This window comes from Oncorhynchus kisutch, unplaced genomic scaffold (assembly GCF_002021735.2).
Source record: "Oncorhynchus kisutch isolate 150728-3 unplaced genomic scaffold, Okis_V2 scaffold2951, whole genome shotgun sequence".
In the NCBI taxonomy this organism is placed as follows: domain Eukaryota; kingdom Metazoa; phylum Chordata; class Actinopteri; order Salmoniformes; family Salmonidae; genus Oncorhynchus; species Oncorhynchus kisutch.
The window spans coordinates 227,616-251,501 of record NW_022264896.1 but is presented as its reverse complement, the minus strand read 5'-3'; the positions used below and the strand labels follow the sequence as shown (position 1 = coordinate 251,501).

Below are 23,886 nucleotides of genomic sequence, written 5' to 3'. Positions count from 1 at the left end.
GCATGGCTGATGTCCTTGTAGATTAGAAACCTGCCTGCCTCTCTGGTGAGGTGAATAATGCAGGAATGTTGATGGGATTGCTATAAATACTCAGTCAAGCGCTTGGAGGTCGGGGTGGAGTAGCGATACAGATTAGGGTTGCGCCCTAAACTGTACCCTATTCCCTATGTAGTGCACTACTTTTGACTAGAACCGTCATAAACCTCTGGACAAAAGTAGTGCACTAAATAGGGAATAGGCTGCTATTTGGGATACAGTCTAGGTAGTACCATCTCCTGAACATGGAAGCTCTTCCTCCCTCTGGAACTGATACTGCAACCTAATAAGCTTAGTTTCCCTCTACAGCTGTGAATCAGAGCTTCCCTGGCCAGATACTTAATCAAGACCCACCAACCACCTACAGCTGTGAATCAGAGTTTCCCTGGACACTTAATCAAGACCCACCAACCACCTACAGCTGTGAATCAGAGCTTCCCTGGCCAGATACTTAATCAAGACCCACCAACCACCTACAGCTGTGAATCAGAGCTTCCCTGGCCAGACACTTAATCAAGACCCACCAACCACCTACAGCTGTGAATCAGAGCTTCCCTGGCCAGATACTTAATCAAGACCCACCAACCACCTACAGCTGTGAATCAGAGCTTCCCTGGCCAGACACTTAATCAAGACCCACCAACCACCTACAGCTGTGAATCAGAGCTTCCCTGGCCAGATACTTAATCAAGACCCACCAACCACCTACAGCTGTGAATCAGAGCTTCCCTGGCCAGACACTTAATCAAGACCCACCAACCACCTACAGCTGTGAATCAGAGCTTCCCTGGCCAGATACTTAATCAAGACCCACCAACCACCTACAGCTGTGAATCAGAGCTTCCCTGGCCAGACACTTAATCAAGACCCACCAACCACCTACAGCTGTGAATCAGAGCTTCCCTGGCCAGACACTTAATCAAGACCTACCAACCACCTACAGCTGTGAATCAGAGCTTCCCTGGACACTTAATCAAGACCCACCAACCACCTACAGCTGTGAATCAGAGTTTCCCTGGACACTTAATCAAGACCCACCAACCACCTACAGCTGTGAATCAGAGTTTCCCTGGACACTTAATCAAGACCCACCAACCACCTACAGCTGTGAATCAGAGCTTCCCTAGACAGACACTTAATCAAGACCCACCAACCACCTACAGCTGTGAATCAGAGCTTCCCTGGCCAGACACTTAATCAAGACCTACCAACCACCTACAGCTGTGAAACAGAGCTTCCCTGGCCAGACACTTAATCAAGACCTACCAACCACCTACAGCTGTGAAACAGAGCTTCCCTAGACAGACACTTAATCAAGGGGCAACTGACAGTAGATAGAAGCTATTTGTCTGGAGTGTCTCCATGCGTTGTATGATTCATTGGTTAGGTATTCATTGGAAGAGGGGCTGAATTTATACCTCAACTCTCTGGGAGGTGGAGAGACTTTACTCTTAAAAGACAGTCTGTCTTCATCTGGAGAGACATTACTCTTAAGAGACAGTCTGTCTTCGTCTGGAGAGACTTTACTCTTATTAGACAGTCAGTCTTCCTCTGGAGAGACTTTACTCTTAAGAGACAGTCTGTCTTCACCTGGAGAGACTTTACTCTTAAGAGACAGCCTGTCTTCGTCTGGAGATACCTTACTCTTATTAGACAGTCTGTCTTCCTCTGGAGAGACTTAACTCTTAAGAGACAGTCTGTCTTCGTCTGGAGAGACTTTACTCTTAAGAGACAGCCTGTCTTCATCTGGAGAGACTTTACTCTTAAGAGACAGTCTGTCTTCCTCTGGAGAGACTTAACTCTTAAGAGACAGTCTGTCTTCACCTGGAGAGACTTTACTCTTAAGAGACAGTCTGTCTTAATCTGGAGAGACCCACCCCCCACCACAAGTCAAACACTTTGATGTCAGGCACCCCCAAGATATGTCGGGCACCCCCTAGAGAGTATGAGCACCCCCCTAGAACATCCCAAAATGTCAGTTGGATTAACCTTCATAAATGTTTCCAATTTCCACTGGGTCATTTGAACCCTCCTTGCCAGTCCCTAACTAATCCGGAGCACCGCACCCCTGGAAGGAATTACAATAGGATTGTGTGCTCTTCCATTGAGCTTCCTTATTGAGCTTCCCCATAAAGCAATCAAAGTATCAACATTGGTCCGGGGAAACTTAATTTAGCTCACCTCCAAGAGCGTATTTCATTTGACGAATGTGGAGAACAATTACAGTCAACAAATGCTTTTTACAAATTGGAAACAGAAAATTGTCTGTCCTTTAACCCTTCAACAGAATAAGTGTTGTTGCCAAAGAGGAAAAATAGAGTCTGTCTGTCTGTCTGTCTGTCTGTCTGTCTGTCTGTCTGTCTGTCTGTCTGTCTGTCTGTCTGTCTGTCTGTCTGTCTGTCTGTCTAGTAAGAGAGGATCTGTCTGTCTGTCTGTCTAGTAGGAGAGGATCTGTCTGTCTGTCTGCCTGCCTGCCTGTCTGTCTGTCTGTCTGTCTGTCTGTCTGTCTGTCTGTCTGTCTGTCTAGTAGGAGAGGATCTGTCTGTCTGTCTGTCTGAGCCTCGTCTCTGACCACAGAACAGACACATTTTTCTGTTCATTTCCCAACTATTTGACACCCAGCCGGTGATCTACTGAGTGGAGACGGCCGACATTGGTGTTGATCTGTGTTGTCTTCAACAGGAACCACCCTCACTGACTGCCTGGTGTTATGAGGGACAACTTGTCGTGTCCCCAGCAGAGGGCCCTGCATGGTAAACTGTGTTTCCTGCTAATACTAATTGATGTGACGCTCTGAGCGTTACCTGATACCAACTGCCTCCTGTCCTGGGACACAATCAAATTTAAGGATCAACTTCAATTCAACGTCAAGCTGAAAAACAACCCTGATCTGTTGAACAGCAGCGATTCTTTTTTTTCTTACTTTAAACTCTGTTTATTAGAAACGCAGATGGACTTTTCACACTGAACCAAACCAAGCTTGTACAGAGCTGACCTGATTACGCAGATCACAATCATAGTTTCTGGAACTTTTGCTGACAATATCCACATTATGTTTGGATTGGGTGTGAAATAGTGTGAAATGACTATCTGTGTAATGAGTCACCACCCACATGGTCTCCCGCATAGATTACCAAAGACAGAGAGGAACATCCGTCAGTCTGGCTGGAGACTAATGAAGACATTTAACTCTCCTCAACACTTCCATCTGTTTCTGCTCATTAGTTGAAGCCGTGAACGAATCAGACGGCACCTCTGTACTTAAACCTGTGGTCATGTGTGTCGTGGGGTTAAGACGATCCAAAGTGGTACATCATGTCTGGATTGAAGGCTTTAAGCTAAACTTAGTCAGGTAGAGAACGGTGGCCTAAAGTCACACTTCTAATAGGTCCACAGACCTTCTGTCAGATGTAGCATCTGATGACTACAGACCTTCTGTCAGACCTAGCATCTGATGACTACAGACCTTCTGTCAGATGTAGCATCTGATGACTACAGACCTTCTGTCAGACTGAGCATCTGATGACTACAGACCTTCTGTCAGACCTAGCATCTGATGACTACAGACCTTCTGTCAGACCTAGCATCTGATGTCTACAGACCTTCTGTTAGACCTAGCATCTGATGACTACAGACCTTCTGTTAGACCTAGCATCTGATGTCTACAGACCTTCTGTCAGGCCTAGCATCTGATGACGACAGACCTTCTGTCTAACAGACCTTCTGTCAGACCTAGCATCTGATGACTACAGACCTTCTGTCAGACCTAGCATCTGATGACTACAGACCTTCTGTTAGACCTAGTGTCTGATGACTACAGACCTTCTGTCAGACCCAGCATCTGATGACTACAGACCTTCTGTCAGACCTAGCATCTGATGTCTACAGACCTTCTGTCAGACCTAGCATCTGATGACTACAGACCTTCTGTCAGACCTAGCATCTGATGTCTACAGACCTTCTGTCAGACCTAGCATCTGATGTCTACAGACCTTCTGTCAGACCTAGCATCTGATGTCTACAGACCTTCTGTCAGACCTAGCATCTGATGTCTACAGACCTTCTGTTAGACCTAGCATCTGATGACTACAGACCTTCTGTTAGACCTAGTGTCTGATGACTACAGACCTTCTGTCAGACCTAGCATCTGATGACTACAGACCTTCTGTCAGACCTAGCATCTGATGTCTACAGACCTTCTGTCAGACCTAGCATCTGATGACTACAGACCTTCTGTCAGACCTAGCATCTGATGTCTACAGACCTTCTGTCAGACCTAGCATCTGATGTCTACAGACCTTCTGTCAGACCTAGCATCTGATGTCTACAGACCTTCTGTCAGACCTAGCATCTGATGTCTACAGACCTTCTGTTAGACCTAGCATCTGATGACTACAGACCTTCTGTTAGACCTAGCATCTGATGTCTACAGACCTTCTGTCAGACCTAGCATCTGATGACTACAGACCTTCTGTCTAACAGACCTTCTGTCAGACCTAGCATCTGATGACTACAGACCTTCTGTCAGACCTAGCATCTGATGACTACAGACCTTCTGTTAGACCTAGCATCTGATGACTGCGGACCTTCTGTCAGACCTAGCATCTGATGACTACAGACCTTCTGTCAGACCTAGCATCTGATGTCTACAGACCTTCTGTCAGACCTAGCATCTGATGACTACAGACCTTCTGTCAGACCTAGCATCTGATGTCTACAGACCTTCTGTCAGACCTAGCATCTGATGTCTACAGACCTTCTGTCAGACCTAGCATCTGATGACTACAGACCTTCTGTCAGACCTAGCATCTGATGTCTACAGACCTTCTGTCAGACCTAGCATCTGATGAATACAGACCTTCTGTCAGACTACAGACCTTCTGTCAGACCTAGCATCTGATGACTACAGACCTTCCGTCAGACCTAGCATCTGATGACTACAGACCTTCTGTTAGACCTAGCATCAGATGACTACAGACCTTCTGTCTAACAGACCTTCTGTCAGACCTAGCATCTGATGACTACAGACCTTCTGACTAACAGACATTCTGTTATACCTAGCATCTGATGGCTACAGACCTTCTGTCAGACCTAGCATCTAATGACTACAGACCTTCTGTCAGACCTAGCATCTGATGATTACAGACCTTCTGACTAACAGACATTCTGTTATACCTAGCATCTGATGGCTACAGACATTCTATTAGACCTAGCATCTGATGACAACAGACCTTCTGTTAGACCTAGCATCTGATGACTACAGACCTTCTGTCTAACAGACCTTCTGTCAGACCTAGCATCTGATGACTACAGACATTCTATTAGACCTAGCATCTGACGACGACAGCCCTTCTGTCAGACCTAGCGTCTGATGACTACAGACCTTCCGTCAGACCTAGCATCTGATGACTACAGACCTTCTGTTAGACCTAGCATCAGATGACTACAGACCTTCTGTCTAACAGACCTTCTGTCAGACCTAGCATCTGATGACTACAGACCTTCTGACTAACAGACATTCTGTTATACCTAGCATCTGATGGCTACAGACCTTCTGTCAGACCTAGCATCTGATGACTACAGACCTTCTGTCAGACCTAGCATCTGATGACTACAGACTTTCTGTCTAACAGACCTTCTGTCAGACCTAGCATCTGATGACTACAGACCTTCTGTTAGACCTAGCATCTGATGACTACAGACCTTCTGTCAGACCTAGCATCTGATGACTACAGACCTTCTGTCAGACTGAGCATCTGATGACTACAGACCTTCTGTCAGACCTAGCATCTGACGACTACAGACCTTCTGTCAGACCTAGCATCTGATGTCTACAGACCTTCTGTTAGACCTAGCATCTGATGACTACAGACCTTCTGTTAGACCTAGCATCTGATGTCTACAGACCTTCTGTCAGGCCTAGCATCTGATGACGACAGACCTTCTGTCTAACAGACCTTCTGTCAGACCTGGCATCTGATGACTACAGACCTTCTGTCAGACCTAGCATCTGATGACTACAGACCTTCTGTTAGACCTAGTGTCTGATGACTACAGACCTTCTGTCAGACCTAGCATCTGATGACTACAGACCTTCTGTCAGACTTAGCATCTGATGTCTACAGACCTTCTGTCAGACCTAGCATCTGATGACTACAGACCTTCTGTCAGACCTAGCATCTGATGTCTACAGACCTTCTGTCAGACCTAGCATCTGATGTCTACAGACCTTCTGTCAGACCTAGCATCTGATGTCTACAGACCTTCTGTCAGACCTAGCATCTGATGTCTACAGACCTTCTGTTAGACCTAGCATCTGATGACTACATACCTTCTGTTAGACCTAGTGTCTGATGACTACAGACCTTCTGTCAGACCTAGCATCTGATGACTACAGACCTTCTGTCAGACCTAGCATCTGATGTCTACAGACCTTCTGTCAGACCTAGCATCTGATGACTACAGACCTTCTGTCAGACCTAGCATCTGATGTCTACAGACCTTCTGTCAGACCTAGCATCTGATGTCTACAGACCTTCTGTCAGACCTAGCATCTGATGACTACAGACCTTCTGTCAGACCTAGCATCTGATGACTACAGACATTCTATTAGACCTAGCATCTGATGACTACAGACCTTCTGTTAGACCTAGCATCTGATGACTACAGACCTTCTGTCTAACAGACCTTCTGTCAGACCTAGCATCTGATGACTACAGACCTTCTGTTAGACCTAGCATCTGATGTCTACAGACCTTCTGTCAGACCTAGCATCTGATGACTACAGACCTTCTGTCTAACAGACCTTCTGTCAGACCTAGCATCTGATGACTACAGACCTTCTGTCAGACCTGGCATCTGATGACTACAGACCTTCTGTTAGACCTAGCATCTGATGACTACAGACCTTCTGTCAGACCTAGCATCTGATGACTACAGATCTTCTGTCAGACCTAGCATCTGATGTCTACAGACCTTCTGTCAGACCTAGCATCTGATGACTACAGACCTTCTGTCAGACCTAGCATCTGATGTCTACAGACCTTCTGTCAGACCTAGCATCTGATGTCTACAGACCTTCTGTCAGACCTAGCATCTGATGACTACAGACCTTCTGTTAGACCTAGCATCTGATGTCTACAGACCTTCTGTCAGACCTAGCATCTGATGACTACAGACCTTCTGTCTAACAGACCTTCTGTCAGACCTAGCATCTGATGACTACAGACCTTCTGTCAGACCTAGCATCTGATGACTACAGACCTTCTGTTAGACCTAGCATCTGATGACTACAGACCTTCTGTCAGACCTAGCATCTGATGACTACAGACCTTCTGTCAGACCTAGCATCTGATGTCTACAGACCTTCTGTCAGACCTAGCATCTGATGTCTACAGACCTTCTGTCAGACCTAGCATCTGATGTCTACAGACCTTCTGTTAGACCTAGCATCTGATGACTACATACCTTCTGTTAGACCTAGTGTCTGATGACTACAGACCTTCTGTCAGACCTAGCATCTGATGACTACAGACCTTCTGTCAGACCTAGCATCTGATGTCTACAGACCTTCTGTCAGACCTAGCATCTGATGACTACAGACCTTCTGTCAGACCTAGCATCTGATGTCTACAGACCTTCTGTCAGACCTAGCATCTGATGTCTACAGACCTTCTGTCAGACCTAGCATCTGATGTCTACAGACCTTCTGTCAGACCTAGCATCTGATGTCTACAGACCTTCTGTTAGACCTAGCATCTGATGACTACAGACCTTCTGTTAGACCTAGCATCTGATGTCTACAGACCTTCTGTCAGACCTAGCATCTGATGACTACAGACCTTCTGTCTAACAGACCTTCTGTCAGACCTAGCATCTGATGACTACAGACCTTCTGTCAGACCTAGCATCTGATGACTACAGACCTTGTGTTAGACCTAGCATCTGATGACTACAGACCTTCTGTCAGACCTAGCATCTGATGACTACAGACCTTCTGTCAGACCTAGCATCTGATGTCTACAGACCTTCTGTCAGACCTAGCATCTGATGACTACAGACCTTCTGTCAGACCTAGCATCTGATGTCTACAGACCTTCTGTCAGACCTAGCATCTGATGTCTACAGACCTTCTGTCAGACCTAGCATCTGATGACTACAGACCTTCTGTCAGACCTAGCATCTGATGTCTACAGACCTTCTGTCAGACCTAGCATCTGATGAATACAGACCTTCTGTCAGACTACAGACCTTCTGTCAGACCTAGCATCTGATGACTACAGACCTTCCGTCAGACCTAGCATCTGATGACTACAGACCTTCTGTTAGACCTAGCATCAGATGACTACAGACCTTCTGTCTAACAGACCTTCTGTCAGACCTAGCATCTGATGACTACAGACCTTCTGACTAACAGACATTCTGTTATACCTAGCATCTGATGGCTACAGACCTTCTGTCAGACCTAGCATCTGATGACTACAGACCTTCTGTCAGACCTAGCATCTGATGACTACAGACCTTCTGACTAACAGACATTCTGTTATACCTAGCATCTGATGGCTACAGACGTTCTGTTAGACCTAGTGTCTGATGACTACAGACCTTCTGTCAGACCTAGCATCTGATGACTACAGACATTCTATTAGACCTAGCATCTGATGACTACAGACCTTCTGTTAGACCTAGCATCTGATGACTACAGACCTTCTGTCTAACAGACCTTCTGTCAGACCTAGCATCTGATGACTACAGACCTTCTGTTAGACCTAGCATCTGATGTCTACAGACCTTCTGTCAGACCTAGCATCTGATGACTACAGACCTTCTGTCTAACAGACCTTCTGTCAGACCTAGCATCTGATGACTACAGACCTTCTGTCAGACCTGGCATCTGATGACTACAGACCTTCTGTTAGACCTAGCATCTGATGACTACAGACCTTCTGTCAGACCTAGCATCTGATGACTACAGATCTTCTGTCAGACCTAGCATCTGATGTCTACAGACCTTCTGTCAGACCTAGCATCTGATGACTACAGACCTTCTGTCAGACCTAGCATCTGATGTCTACAGACCTTCTGTCAGACCTAGCATCTGATGTCTACAGACCTTCTGTCAGACCTAGCATCTGATGACTACAGACCTTCTGTTAGACCTAGCATCTGATGTCTACAGACCTTCTGTCAGACCTAGCATCTGATGACTACAGACCTTCTGTCTAACAGACCTTCTGTCAGACCTAGCATCTGATGACTACAGACCTTCTGTCAGACCTAGCATCTGATGACTACAGACCTTCTGTTAGACCTAGCATCTGATGACTACAGACCTTCTGTCAGACCTAGCATCTGATGACTACAGACCTTCTGTCAGACCTAGCATCTGATGTCTACAGACCTTCTGTCAGACCTAGCATCTGATGACTACAGACCTTCTGTCAGACCTAGCATCTGATGTCTACAGACCTTCTGTCAGACCTAGCATCTGATGTCTACAGACCTTCTGTCAGACCTAGCATCTGATGACTACAGACCTTCTGTCAGACCTAGCATCTGATGTCTACATACCTTCTGTCAGACTACAGACCTTCTGTCAGACCTAGCATCTGATGACTACAGACCTTCCGTCAGACCTAGCATCTGATGACTACAGACCTTCTGTTAGACCTAGCATCAGATGACTACAGACCTTCTGTCTAACAGACCTTCTGTCAGACCTAGCATCTGATGACTACAGACCTTCTGACTAACAGACATTCTGTTATACCTAGCATCTGATGGCTACAGACCTTCTGTCAGACCTAGCATCTGATGACTACAGACCTTCTGTCAGAACTAGCATCTGATGACTACAGACCTTCTGACTAACAGACATTCTGTTATACCTAGCATCTGATGGCTACAGACCTTCTGTTAGACCTAGTGTCTGATGACTACAGACCTTCTGTCAGACCTAGCATCTGATGACTACAGACATTCTATTAGACCTAGCATCTGATGACTACAGACCTTCTGTTAGACCTAGCATCTGATGACTACAGACCTTCTGTCTAACAGACCTTCTGTCAGACCTAGCATCTGATGACTACAGACATTCTATTAGACCTAGCATCTGATGACGACAGCCCTTCTGTCAGACCTAGCGTCTGATGACTACAGACCTTCTGTCTAACAGACCTTCTGTCAGACCTAGCATCTGATGACTACAGACCTTCCGTCAGACCTAGCATCTGATGACTACAGACCTTCTGTTAGACCTAGCATCTGATGACTACAGACCTTCTGTTAGACCTAGCATCTGATGTCTACAGACCTTCTGTCAGGCCTAGCATCTGATGACGACAGACCTTCTGTCTAACAGACCTTCTGTCAGACCTAGCATCTGATGACTACAGACCTTCTGTCAGACCTAGCATCTGATGACTACAGACCTTCTGTTAGACCTAGTGTCTGATGACTACAGACCTTCTGTCAGACCTAGCATCTGATGACTACAGACCTTCTGTCAGACCTAGCATCTGATGTCTACAGACCTTCTGTCAGACCTAGCATCTGATGACTACAGACCTTCTGTCAGACCTAGCATCTGATGTCTACAGACCTTCTGTCAGACCTAGCATCTGATGTCTACAGACCTTCTGTCAGACCTAGCATCTGATGTCTACAGACCTTCTGTCAGACCTAGCATCTGATGTCTACAGACCTTCTGTTAGACCTAGCATCTGATGACTACAGACCTTCTGTTAGACCTAGTGTCTGATGACTACAGACCTTCTGTCAGACCTAGCATCTGATGACTACAGACCTTCTGTCAGACCTAGCATCTGATGTCTACAGACCTTCTGTCAGACCTAGCATCTGATGACTACAGACCGTCTGTCAGACCTAGCATCTGATGTCTACAGACCTTCTGTCAGACCTAGCATCTGATGTCTACAGACCTTCTGTCAGACCTAGCATCTGATGTCTACAGACCTTCTGTCAGACCTAGCATCTGATGTCTACAGACCTTCTGTTAGACCTAGCATCTGATGACTACAGACCTTCTGTTAGACCTAGCATCTGATGTCTACAGACCTTCTGTCAGACCTAGCATCTGATGACTACAGACCTTCTGTCTAACAGACCTTCTGTCAGACCTAGCATCTGATGACTACAGACCTTCTGTCAGACCTAGCATCTGATGACTACAGACCTTCTGTTAGACCTAGCATCTGATGACTGCGGACCTTCTGTCAGACCTAGCATCTGATGACTACAGACCTTCTGTCAGACCTAGCATCTGATGTCTACAGACCTTCTGTCAGACCTAGCATCTGATGACTACAGACCTTCTGTCAGACCTAGCATCTGATGTCTACAGACCTTCTGTCAGACCTAGCATCTGATGTCTACAGACCTTCTGTCAGACCTAGCATCTGATGACTACAGACCTTCTGTCAGACCTAGCATCTGATGTCTACAGACCTTCTGTCAGACCTAGCATCTGATGAATACAGACCTTCTGTCAGACTACAGACCTTCTGTCAGACCTAGCATCTGATGACTACAGACCTTCCGTCAGACCTAGCATCTGATGACTACAGACCTTCTGTTAGACCTAGCATCAGATGACTACAGACCTTCTGTCTAACAGACCTTCTGTCAGACCTAGCATCTGATGACTACAGACCTTCTGACTAACAGACATTCTGTTATACCTAGCATCTGATGGCTACAGACCTTCTGTCAGACCTAGCATCTAATGACTACAGACCTTCTGTCAGACCTAGCATCTGATGACTACAGACCTTCTGACTAACAGACATTCTGTTATACCTAGCATCTGATGGCTACAGACCTTCTGTCTAACAGACCTTCTGTCAGACCTAGCATCTGATGACTACAGACATTCTATTAGACCTAGCATCTGACGACGACAGCCCTTCTGTCAGACCTAGCGTCTGATGACTACAGACCTTCCGTCAGACCTAGCATCTGATGACTACAGACCTTCTGTTAGACCTAGCATCAGATGACTACAGACCTTCTGTCTAACAGACCTTCTGTCAGACCTAGCATCTGATGACTACAGACCTTCTGACTAACAGACATTCTGTTATACCTAGCATCTGATGGCTACAGACCTTCTGTCAGACCTAGCATCTGATGACTACAGACCTTCTGTCAGACCTAGCATCTGATGACTACAGACTTTCTGTCTAACAGACCTTCTGTCAGACCTAGCATCTGATGACTACAGACCTTCTGTTAGACCTAGCATCTGATGACTACAGACCTTCTGTCAGACCTAGCATCTGATGACTACAGACCTTCTGTCAGACTGAGCATCTGATGACTACAGACCTTCTGTCAGACCTAGCATCTGACGACTACAGACCTTCTGTCAGACCTAGCATCTGATGTCTACAGACCTTCTGTTAGACCTAGCATCTGATGACTACAGACCTTCTGTTAGACCTAGCATCTGATGTCTACAGACTTTCTGTCAGGCCTAGCATCTGATGACGACAGACCTTCTGTCTAACAGACCTTCTGTCAGACCTGGCATCTGATGACTACAGACCTTCTGTCAGACCTAGCATCTGATGACTACAGACCTTCTGTTAGACCTAGTGTCTGATGACTACAGACCTTCTGTCAGACCTAGCATCTGATGACTACAGACCTTCTGTCAGACTTAGCATCTGATGTCTACAGACCTTCTGTCAGACCTAGCATCTGATGACTACAGACCTTCTGTCAGACCTAGCATCTGATGTCTACAGACCTTCTGTCAGACCTAGCATCTGATGTCTACAGACCTTCTGTCAGACCTAGCATCTGATGTCTACAGACCTTCTGTCAGACCTAGCATCTGATGTCTACAGACCTTCTGTTAGACCTAGCATCTGATGACTACATACCTTCTGTTAGACCTAGTGTCTGATGACTACAGACCTTCTGTCAGACCTAGCATCTGATGACTACAGACCTTCTGTCTGACCTAGCATCTGATGTCTACAGACCTTCTGTCAGACCTAGCATCTGATGACTACAGACCTTCTGTCAGACCTAGCATCTGATGTCTACAGACCTTCTGTCAGACCTAGCATCTGATGTCTACAGACCTTCTGTCAGACCTAGCATCTGATGTCTACAGACCTTCTGTCAGACCTAGCATCTGATGTCTACAGACCTTCTGTTAGACCTAGCATCTGATGACTACAGACCTTCTGTTAGACCTAGCATCTGATGTCTACAGACCTTCTGTCAGACCTAGCATCTGATGACTACAGACCTTCTGTCTAACAGACCTTCTGTCAGACCTAGCATCTGATGACTACAGACCTTCTGTCAGACCTAGCATCTGATGACTACAGACCTTGTGTTAGACCTAGCATCTGATGACTACAGACCTGTCAGACCTAGCATCTGATGACTACAGACCTTCTGTCAGACCTAGCATCTGATGTCTACAGACCTTCTGTCAGACCTAGCATCTGATGACTACAGACCTTCTGTCAGACCTAGCATCTGATGTCTACAGACCTTCTGTCAGACCTAGCATCTGATGTCTACAGACCTTCTGTCAGACCTAGCATCTGATGACTACAGACCTTCTGTCAGACCTAGCATCTGATGTCTACAGACCTTCTGTCAGACCTAGCATCTGATGAATACAGACCTTCTGTCAGACTACAGACCTTCTGTCAGACCTAGCATCTGATGACTACAGACCTTCCGTCAGACCTAGCATCTGATGACTACAGACCTTCTGTTAGACCTAGCATCAGATGACTACAGACCTTCTGTCTAACAGACCTTCTGTCAGACCTAGCATCTGATGACTACAGACCTTCTGACTAACAGACATTCTGTTATACCTAGCATCTGATGGCTACAGACCTTCTGTCAGACCTAGCATCTGATGACTACAGACCTTCTGTCAGACCTAGCATCTGATGACTACAGACCTTCTGACTAACAGACATTCTGTTATACCTAGCATCTGATGGCTACAGACGTTCTGTTAGACCTAGTGTCTGATGACTACAGACCTTCTGTCAGACCTAGCATCTGATGACTACAGACATTCTATTAGACCTAGCATCTGATGACTACAGACCTTCTGTTAGACCTAGCATCTGATGACTACAGACCTTCTGTCTAACAGACCTTCTGTCAGACCTAGCATCTGATGACTACAGACCTTCTGTTAGACCTAGCATCTGATGTCTACAGACCTTCTGTCAGACCTAGCATCTGATGACTACAGACCTTCTGTCTAACAGACCTTCTGTCAGACCTAGCATCTGATGACTACAGACCTTCTGTCAGACCTGGCATCTGATGACTACAGACCTTCTGACTAACAGACATTCTGTTATACCTAGCATCTGATGGCTACAGACCTTCTGTTAGACCTAGTGTCTGATGACTACAGACCTTCTGTCAGACCTAGCATCTGATGACTACAGACATTCTATTAGACCTAGCATCTGATGACTACAGACCTTCTGTTAGACCTAGCATCTGATGACTACAGACCTTCTGTCTAACAGACCTTCTGTCAGACCTAGCATCTGATGACTACAGACATTCTATTAGACCTAGCATCTGATGACGACAGCCCTTCTGTCAGACCTAGCGTCTGATGACTACAGACCTTCTGTCTAACAGACCTTCTGTCAGACCTAGCATCTGATGACTACAGACCTTCCGTCAGACCTAGCATCTGATGACTACAGACCTTCTGTTAAACCTAGCATCAGATGACTACAGACATTCTGTCTAACATACCTTCTGTCAGACCTAGCATCTGATGACTACAGACCTTCTGACTAACAGACATTCTGTTATACCTAGCATCTGATGGCTACAGACCTTCTGTCAGACCTAGCATCTGATGACTACAGACCTTCTGTCAGACCTAGCATCTGATGACTACAGACCTTCTGACTAACAGACATTCTGTTATACCTAGCATCTGATGGCTACAGACCTTCTGTTAGACCTAGTGTCTGATGACTACAGACCTTCTGTCAGACCTAGCATCTGATGACTACAGACCTTCTATTAGACCTAGCATCTGATGACTACAGACCTTCTGTTAGACCTAGCATCTGATGACTACAGACCTTCTGTCTAACAGACCTTCTGTCAGACCTAGCATCTGATGACTACAGACATTCTATTAGACCTAGCATCTGATGACGACAGCCCTTCTGTCAGACCTAGCGTCTGATGACTACAGACCTTCTGTCTAACAGACCTTCTGTCAGACCTAGCATCTGATGACTACAGACCTTCCGTCAGACCTAGCATCTGATGACTACAGACCTTCTGTTAGACCTAGCATCAGATGACTACAGACGTTCTGTCTAACATACCTTCTGTTAGACCTAGCATCTGATGACTACAGACCTTCTGACTAACAGACATTCTGTTATACCTAGCATCTGATGGCTACAGACCTTCTGTCAGACCTAGCATCTGATGACTACAGACCTTCTGTCAGACCTAGCATCTGATGACTACAGACCTTCTGACTAACAGACATTCTGTTATACCTAGCATCTGATGGCTACAGACCTTCTGTTAGACCTAGTGTCTGATGACTACAGACCTTCTGTCAGACCTAGCATCTGATGACTACAGACCTTCTGTCTAACAGACCTTCTGTCAGACCTAGCATCTGATGACTACAGACCTTCTGTCAGACGTAGCATCTGATGACTACAGACCTTCTGTCAGACGTAGCATCTGATGACTACAGACCTTCTGTCAGACAGGTATATTAGGTATATTAGCTATGGGCTGGGTTTGATGACCTTTGGGATGATTTGATTAGTAAATACAGTCTCCTAGGTATATTAGCTATGGGCTGGGTTTGATGACCTTTGGGATGATTTGATTAGTAAATACAGTCTCCTAGGTATATTAGCTATGGGCTGGGTTTGATGACCTTTGGGATGATTTGATTAGTAAATACAGTCTCCTAGGTATATTAGCTATGGGCTGGGTTTCATGACCTTTGGGATGATTTGATTAGTAAATACAGTCTCCTAGGTATATTAGCTATGGGCTGGGTTTCATGACCTTTGGGATGATTTGATTAGTAAATACAGTCTCCTAGGTATATTAGCTATGGGCTGGGTTTCATGACCTTTGGGATGATTTGATTAGTAAATACAGTCTCCTAGGTATATTAGCTATGGGCTGGGTTTCATGACCTTTGGGATGATTTGATTAGTAAATACAGTCTCCTAGGTATATTAGCTATGGGCTGGGTTTGATGACCTTTGGGATGATTTGATTAGTAAATACAGTCTCCTAGGTATATTAGCTATGGGCTGGGTTTCATGACCTTTGGGATGATTTGATTAGTAAATACAGTCTCCTAGGTATATTAGCTATGGGCTGGGTTTCATGACCTTTGGGATGATTTGATTAGGGTAAATACAGTCTCCTAGGTATATTAGCTATGGGCTGGGTTTCATGACCTTTGGGATGATTTGATTAGTAAATACAGTCTCCTAGGTATATTAGCTATGGGCTGGGTTTGATGACCTTTGGGATGATTTGATTAGTAAATACAGTCTCCTAGGTATATTAGCTATGGGCTGGGTTTCATGACCTTTGGGATGATTTGATTAGTAAATACAGTCTCCTAGGTATATTAGCTATGGGCTGGGTTTGATGACCTTTGGGATGATTTGATTAGTAAATACAGTCTCCTAGGTATATTAGCTATGGGCTGGGTTTCATGACCTTTGGGATGATTTGATTAGGGTAAATACAGTCTCCTAGGTATATTAGCTATGGGCTGGGTTTCATGACCTTTGGGATGATTTGATTAGGGTAAATACAGTCTCCTAGGTATATTAGCTATGGGCTGGGTTTCATGACCTTTGGGATGATTTGATTAGTACATGTTTTTAACGTGTTGAACCATTCGTTTTGTGTTGCTTGCCGACAACATGTAGTTGCTTATCAATACTCATCAATAACTTTTCATTATTGATGATAAGTGCATAATAATTTTGCATCTGCTGTCAACACTGTAGCTTTTTCCTAAAAAGCTGTGTATCTGCTGTCAACACTGTAGCTTTTTCCTAAAAAGCTGTGTATCTGCTGTCAACACTGTAGCTTTTTCCTAACAAGCTGTGTATCTGCTGTCAACATTGTAGCTTTTTCCTAACAAGCTGTGTATCTGTTGTCAACACTGTAGCTTTTTCCTAACAAGCTGTGTATCTGTTATCAACACTGTAGCTTTTTCCTAACAAGCTGTGTATCTGCTGTCAACAATGCAGCATTCTCCTACCAAGCTGTGTATCTGCTGTCAACACTGTAGCTTTTTCCTAGCAAGCTGTGTATCTGCTGTCAACAATGCAGCATTCTGTATTTTCCTAACAAGCTGTGTATCTGCTGTCAACACTAGCTTTTTCCTAACACGCTGTGTATCTGTTGTCAACACTGTAGCTTTTTCCTAACAAGCTGTGTATCTGCTGTCAACACTGTAGCATTCATTGTACATTAGAAAGGTTGTTTCCCCCATGAATAATTAAAAAATAAAAGTAGCTCATGGCAGTAGGCACACCACACTTACAGTTCTACCTAAAAAAAAGGATATTTGGGTTGTCCTTTTCCAAGCAGAACCCTTTGGGTTCCATGTAGAACCCTTTTTTCACAGAGGGTTCTACCCGGAACCCCAAAAGGTTCTTCAAAAGAGTTCTCCTATTAGGACAGCCAAATAACCTCTTTTTGAAAGCCTTTTTAAAAGTGTGAAACAGTTCATTGTGACAGATCAGGAAGCCATGAGAGCACCGCAGGACACAGCACCTTTTTATAGAAGGTTTTTGTTTTTCTCTCACCGATGAAGATGAAGGATGTGCCACCAGCATCCACCACTCAAACATAGTGCATGTTTCATAAAAAATGCACCTCATCAGCCTGACACTGAGAAAATGACTCAACCACCTCAAATTATTCATGAATGATGACGCTGTGGCCAAAAGTGAATAAGTTCAGAAATGAGAGATAGATAGAGAATTCCCCCGAGTATATCACTGCATCATTTCCATTTAGACTGTTACGGCCCCTTAATCAATGTCCAGGTCAGTGTGACTCCAGAGAAACACAATACTCTCCCAGTGGACCAACCAGCTCGGCCTGCTGGGTATTTTATCCTTTTCATCACTTCATCTCATGATTTAACATTTCTATCCATTTCCAGGTTCTGGTTTGATGAACATTATCATCCATTAAGCAGGTCCGTGAATCAGAGGCTGGAAACACAATACTTTCATCCTTTTATAAATGTAGCCTGTCATTATAACTGGAGAACCTGGTTCCCAGTACTATCTGATAGTGACTGTCTAGTCTAGCTTTTAGGGCTCCCAACGTGTGTGTTTTAATTATATATTTCATTTTTTAATTTTATTTAAGCCTTTGGAGAAAGCAATGTGTGCTTTGAGGCCGGCCATAAGGGGTTTATACAGTATGTACCCAAAACATGCATTTGACCCAGGTCTGATCACGACCAGTCAGAACCTACCCTATGAGCCCTCAGTAGAACCTACCCTATGAGCCCTCAGTAGAACCTACCCTATGAGCCCTCAGTAGAACCTACCCTGTGAGCCCTCAGTAGAACCTACCCTGTGAGCCCTCAGTAGAACCTACCCTATGAGCCCTCAGTAGAACCTACCCTATGAGCCCTCAGTAGAACCTACCCTATGAGCCCTCAGTAGAACCTACCCTATGAGCCCTCAGTAGAACCTACCCTATGAGCCCTCAGTAGAACCTACCCTATGAGCCCTCAGTAGAACCTACCCTATGAGCCCTCAGTAGAACCTACCCTATGAGCCCTCAGTAGAACCTACCCTATGAGCCCTCAGTAGAACCTACCCTATGAGCCCTCAGTAGACTCTACCCTATGAGTCCTCAGTAGAACCTACCCTATGAGCCCTCAGTAGAACCTACCCTATGAGCCCTCAGTAGAACCTACCCTATGAGCCCTCAGTAGAACCTACCCTATGAGTCCTCAGTAGAACCTACCCTATGAGCCCTCAGTAGAACCTACCCTATGAGCCCTCAGTAGAACCTACCCTATGAGCCCTCAGTAAAACCTACCCTGTGAGCCCTGTAGAACCTACCCTATGAGCCCTCAGTAGAACCTACCCTATGAGCCCTCAGTAGAACCTACCCTATGAGCCCTCAGTAGAACCTACCCTATGAGCCCTCAGTAGAACCTACCCTATGAGCCCTCAGTAGAACCTACCCTATGAGCCCTCAGTAGAACCTACCCTATGAGCCCTCAGTAGAACCTACCCTATGAGTCCTCAGTAGAACCTACCCTATGAGCCCTCAGTAGAACCTACCCTATGAGCCCTCAGTAGAACCTACCCTATGAGCCCTCAGTAGAACCTACCCTATGAGCCCTCAGTAGAACCTACCCTATGAGCCCTCAGTAGAACCTACCCTATGAGCCCTCAGTAAAACCTACCCTGTGAGCCCTCAGTAGAACCTACCCTATGAGTCCTCAGTAGAACCTACCCTATGAGCCCTCAGTAGAACCTACCCTATGAGTCCTCAGTAGAACCTACCCTATGAGCCCTCAGTAGAAAAGAGAAAGGGAGGAAGCAGAGATGGGGACTTGAGTCACAAACACTTGAAACTTGATTCTGGACTCATAGGACTCGGAAGTTTGAAGGAAACCTTTGTAAGTTTTTGACAGGTTTGAGGGGAACTTAATCATTTTTGACAAGTCAGGGGAGCCTTTTGTGAGTTTTTTGACAACTTTTTGACAAGTCTGTAACTTTAATCTGTGGCACTTACCCACCACAACAGGAAGAACCCTCATGGCCTTCCTCTCCCTGCCGTTGATCTTGGCTCGCTTCCTCTTCTGCGGCGGCTTCTGCTGGTAGGAGATAGACGGCACGGAGCTGATCCTCTCCCTGTACGCCGAGGGGAACGGGGGGCAGTCCGGCTGCAGATAGTCATCGGTATCCTCCAGCCCCAGCCGGGCCTGAGCCAGGTCCCTCTCGATGATCCTGGGCAGGGGCATGGGCAGTGGCCCGGGGATGGTCCCTGAGGTCGGCATGGCGGCGGCTGCGGCTGCATGCTGAAGCTTCCTGCATGTCTGGATGCTGTTCCTCAGCTTGGCCTTGCGCGCCTCCTCCCACCTCTTCAGGCCCCGGAACATGCCGAAGTAGAGGAGGAGCATGATGGGACAGGGGATGAAGAAGGAACAGACAGAGGAGTAAACCACGTAGTTGTCATCTTCCAGTTTACACTCGGCGGGGTCCCGGTGTGGGATGTTGTTGATACCCAACATGACTGGGGAAGCCACGGCCAGGGCTATGAGCCAGGTGCCTGACAGCAGGATGATCTGACGCTGGTCAACGTGCTTCCTGTTGTAGTTCAGAGGGATTGACACAGCAATGAACCTGGGGGGGGGGGGGGGCAAGAGAGAGAGAGAGAGAGAGAGAGAGAGAGAGAGAGAGAGAGAGAGAGAGAGAGAGAGAGAGAATTACATTTACATGGAATGAACTACAGGACAAAATACAAACCCTCCAACCCAAAAAGGCCTGTGGGGTTGATGGTTTCCTAAATGAAATGATGAAATATACTCAATTTGGCTATTATTAAACTCTTTAACATCATCCTCAGCTCTGGTATCTCCCCCAATATTTGGAACCAAGGACTGATCACCCCAATCCACAAAAGTGGAGACAAATTTGACCCCAATAACTACCGTGGGATATGCGTCAACAGCAACCTTGGGAAAATCCTCTGCATTATCATTAACACCAGATGTGTACATTTCCTCAGCGAAAAGAATGTACTGAGCAAATGTCAAATGGGCTTTTAAAAAAAAAAAAAAATTACCGTACGACAGACCACGTATTCACCCTGCACACCCTAATTGACAACCAAACATATAAAGTTCTCTCGTACTTTGTTGATTTCAAAAAAGCTTGACTCAGTTTGGCATGAGGGTAGCCTAGTGGCTAGAGTGGAGTGGCGCCAGGGTAGCCTAGTGGCTAGAGTGGAGTGGCGCCAGGGTAGCCTAGTGGCTAGAGCGTTGGACTAGTAACTGGAAGGTTGCAAGTTCAAATCCGCGAGCTGACAAGGTACAAATCTGTCGTTCTGCCCCTGAACAGGCAGTTAACCCACTGTTCCTAGGCCGTCATTGAAAATAAGAATTTGTTCTTAACTGACTTGCCTAGTTAAATAAAGGTAAAAAAAAAAAAAAAAAAAAGGGTTGTACAAATTAATGGAAAGTGGTGTTGGGGGAAAAACATCCGACATTATAAAATCCATGTACACAAACAAGTGCGTAGTTAAAATGGGCAAAAAACTACCATTTCTTTCCACAGGGCCGTGGGGTGAGACAGGGATGCAGCTTAAGCCCCACCCTCTTCAACATATATATCAACAAATTGGCGAGGGCAACAGTCTGCAGCACCCGGCCTCAACCTACTAGAATCTGAAGTCAAATGTCTACTGTTTCCTGATGATCCTGGTGCTTCTGTCCCCAACCAAGGAGGGTCTACAACAAATTCCATCTACACACCATTGCCCTAGAGCACACAAAAAACGATATATACCTTGGCCTAAACATCAGCGCCACAGGTAACTTCCACAAAGCTGTGAACGATCTGAGAGACAAGGCAAGAAGGGCATTCTATGCCATCAAAAGGAACATAACATTCAACATACCAATTAGGATCTGGCTAAAAATACTTGAATCAGTTATAGAACCCATTGCCCTTTATGGTTGTGAGGTCTGGGGTCCGCTCACCAACCAAGACTTCACAAAATGGGACAAACACCAAATTGAGACTCTGCATGCAGAATTCTGCAAAAATATCCTCCTTGTACAACGTAGAACACCAAATAATGCATGCAGAGCAGAATTAGGCCGATACCCACTAATTATCAAAATCCAGAAAAGAGAAAATTCTACAACCACCTAAAAGGAAGCGATTCCCAAACCTTCCATAACAAAGCCATCACCTACAGAGAGATAAACCTGGGGAAGAGTCCCCTAAGCAAGCTGGTCCTGGGGATCTATTCACAAACACACCCCACAGAGCCCCAGGACAGCAACACAATTAGACCCAAACCAAATCATGAGAAAACTAAAATATAATTACTTGACACATTGGAAAGAAATTACAAAAAAAACGGAACAAACTACAATGCTATTATGGCCCTAAACAGAGAGTACACAGTGGCAGAGTAACGAGTACACAGTGGCAGAGTAACGAGTACACAGTGGCAGAGTAATGAGTACACAGTGGCAGAGTAATGAGTACGCTGAGAGTCGGAAAGCAAGTTCAGGGAGGGAGTGTTTTAATAAATAAATGCAACTAAATACAAAACAAGAAACACAAACAACACACAGACATGACACTGGAACAGAAACAATAACGCCTGGGGAAGGAACCAAAGGGAGTGACATATATAGGGAAGGAACCAAAGGGAGTGACATATATAGGGAAGGAACTAAAGGGAGGGACATATATAGGGAAGGAACTAAAGGGAGTGACATATATAGGGAAGGAACCAAAGGGAGTGACATATATAGGGAAGGAACCAAAGGGAGTGACATATATAGGGAAGGAACCAAAGGGAGAGACATATATAGGGAAGGAACCAAAGGGAGAGACATATATAGGGAAGGAACCAAAGGGAGGGACATATATAGGGAAGGAACCAAAGGAAGTGACATATATAGGGAAGGAACCAAAGGGAGTGACATATATAGGGAAGGAACCAAAGGGAGAGACATATATAGGGAAGGAACCAAAGGGAGGGACATATATAGGGAAGGAACCAAAGGAAGTGACATATATAGGGAAGGAACTAAAGGGAGAGACATATATAGGGAAGGAACTAAAGGGAGTGACATATATAGGGAAGGAACCAAAGGGAGTGACATATATAGGGAAGGAACCAAAGGGAGGATATAGGGAAGGAACCAAAGGGAGGATATAGGGAAGGAACCAAAGGGAGGGACATATATAGGGAAGGAACCAAAGGGAGTGACATATATAGGGAAGGAACCAAAGGGAGGGACATATATAGGGAAGGAACTAAAGGGAGAGACATATATAGGGAAGGAACCAAAGGGAGTGACATATATAGGGAAGGAACCAAAGGGAGGGACATATATAGGGAAGGAACCAAAGGGAGGGACATATATAGGGAAGGAACCAAACGATGGTGACAGGTGTGCGTAACGATGGTGACAGGTGTGCGTAACGATGGTGACAGGTGTGCGTAACGATGGTGACAGGTGCGCGTAACGATGGTGACAGGTGTGCGCCATAACGAGCAGCCTGGTGACCTAGAGGCCGGAGAGGGAGCCCACGTGTAAGGAAGAATACTTGACCACTGTGACTGACCCAAACGTAAGGAAAGCTTTGACTATGTACAGACTCAGTGAGCATAGCCTTGCTATTGAGAAAGGCCGCCGTAGGCAGACATGGCTTACAAGAGAAGACAGGATATGTCCTCACTGCCCACAAAATGAGGTGGAAACTGAGCTGCACTTCCTAACCTTCTGACAAATGATGACCATATTAGAGACAGATATTCCCTCAGATTACACAGACCCACGAAGAATTTGAAAAGAAATACAATTTTGATAAACATCCATATCTACTGGGTGAAAGACCACAGTGTGGACTCGGGAGGTAGAGGGGTCAACACCATTAGAAGTAGAGACTCAGGAGGTAGAGGGGTCAACACCATTAGAAGTAGAGAGACTCAGGAGGTGGAGGGGTCAACACCATTAGAAGTAGAGACTCAGGAGGTAGAGGGGTCAATACCATTAGAAGTAGAGACTCAGGAGGT

The 23,886-nt window shown here is 45.6% G+C and overlaps 1 protein-coding gene across 3 annotated transcripts in view; it reads right to left on the bottom strand.

The window, feature by feature from the left end:
• LOC109876805 (D(4) dopamine receptor) overlaps positions 1 to 23,886 on the bottom strand; it is a 38,939-nt gene that overhangs the window by 5,283 nt on the left and 9,770 nt on the right. For 2 of the 3 annotated variants that reach the window (XM_031820050.1, XM_031820052.1), the window contains exon 3: positions 19,858 to 20,468. In XM_031820050.1, the coding sequence (XP_031675910.1) occupies positions 19,858 to 20,468 (611 nt within the window). The remainder of the gene's footprint in view (positions 1 to 19,857; positions 20,469 to 23,886) is intronic. The other variant, XM_031820051.1, reaches the window with a different exon arrangement.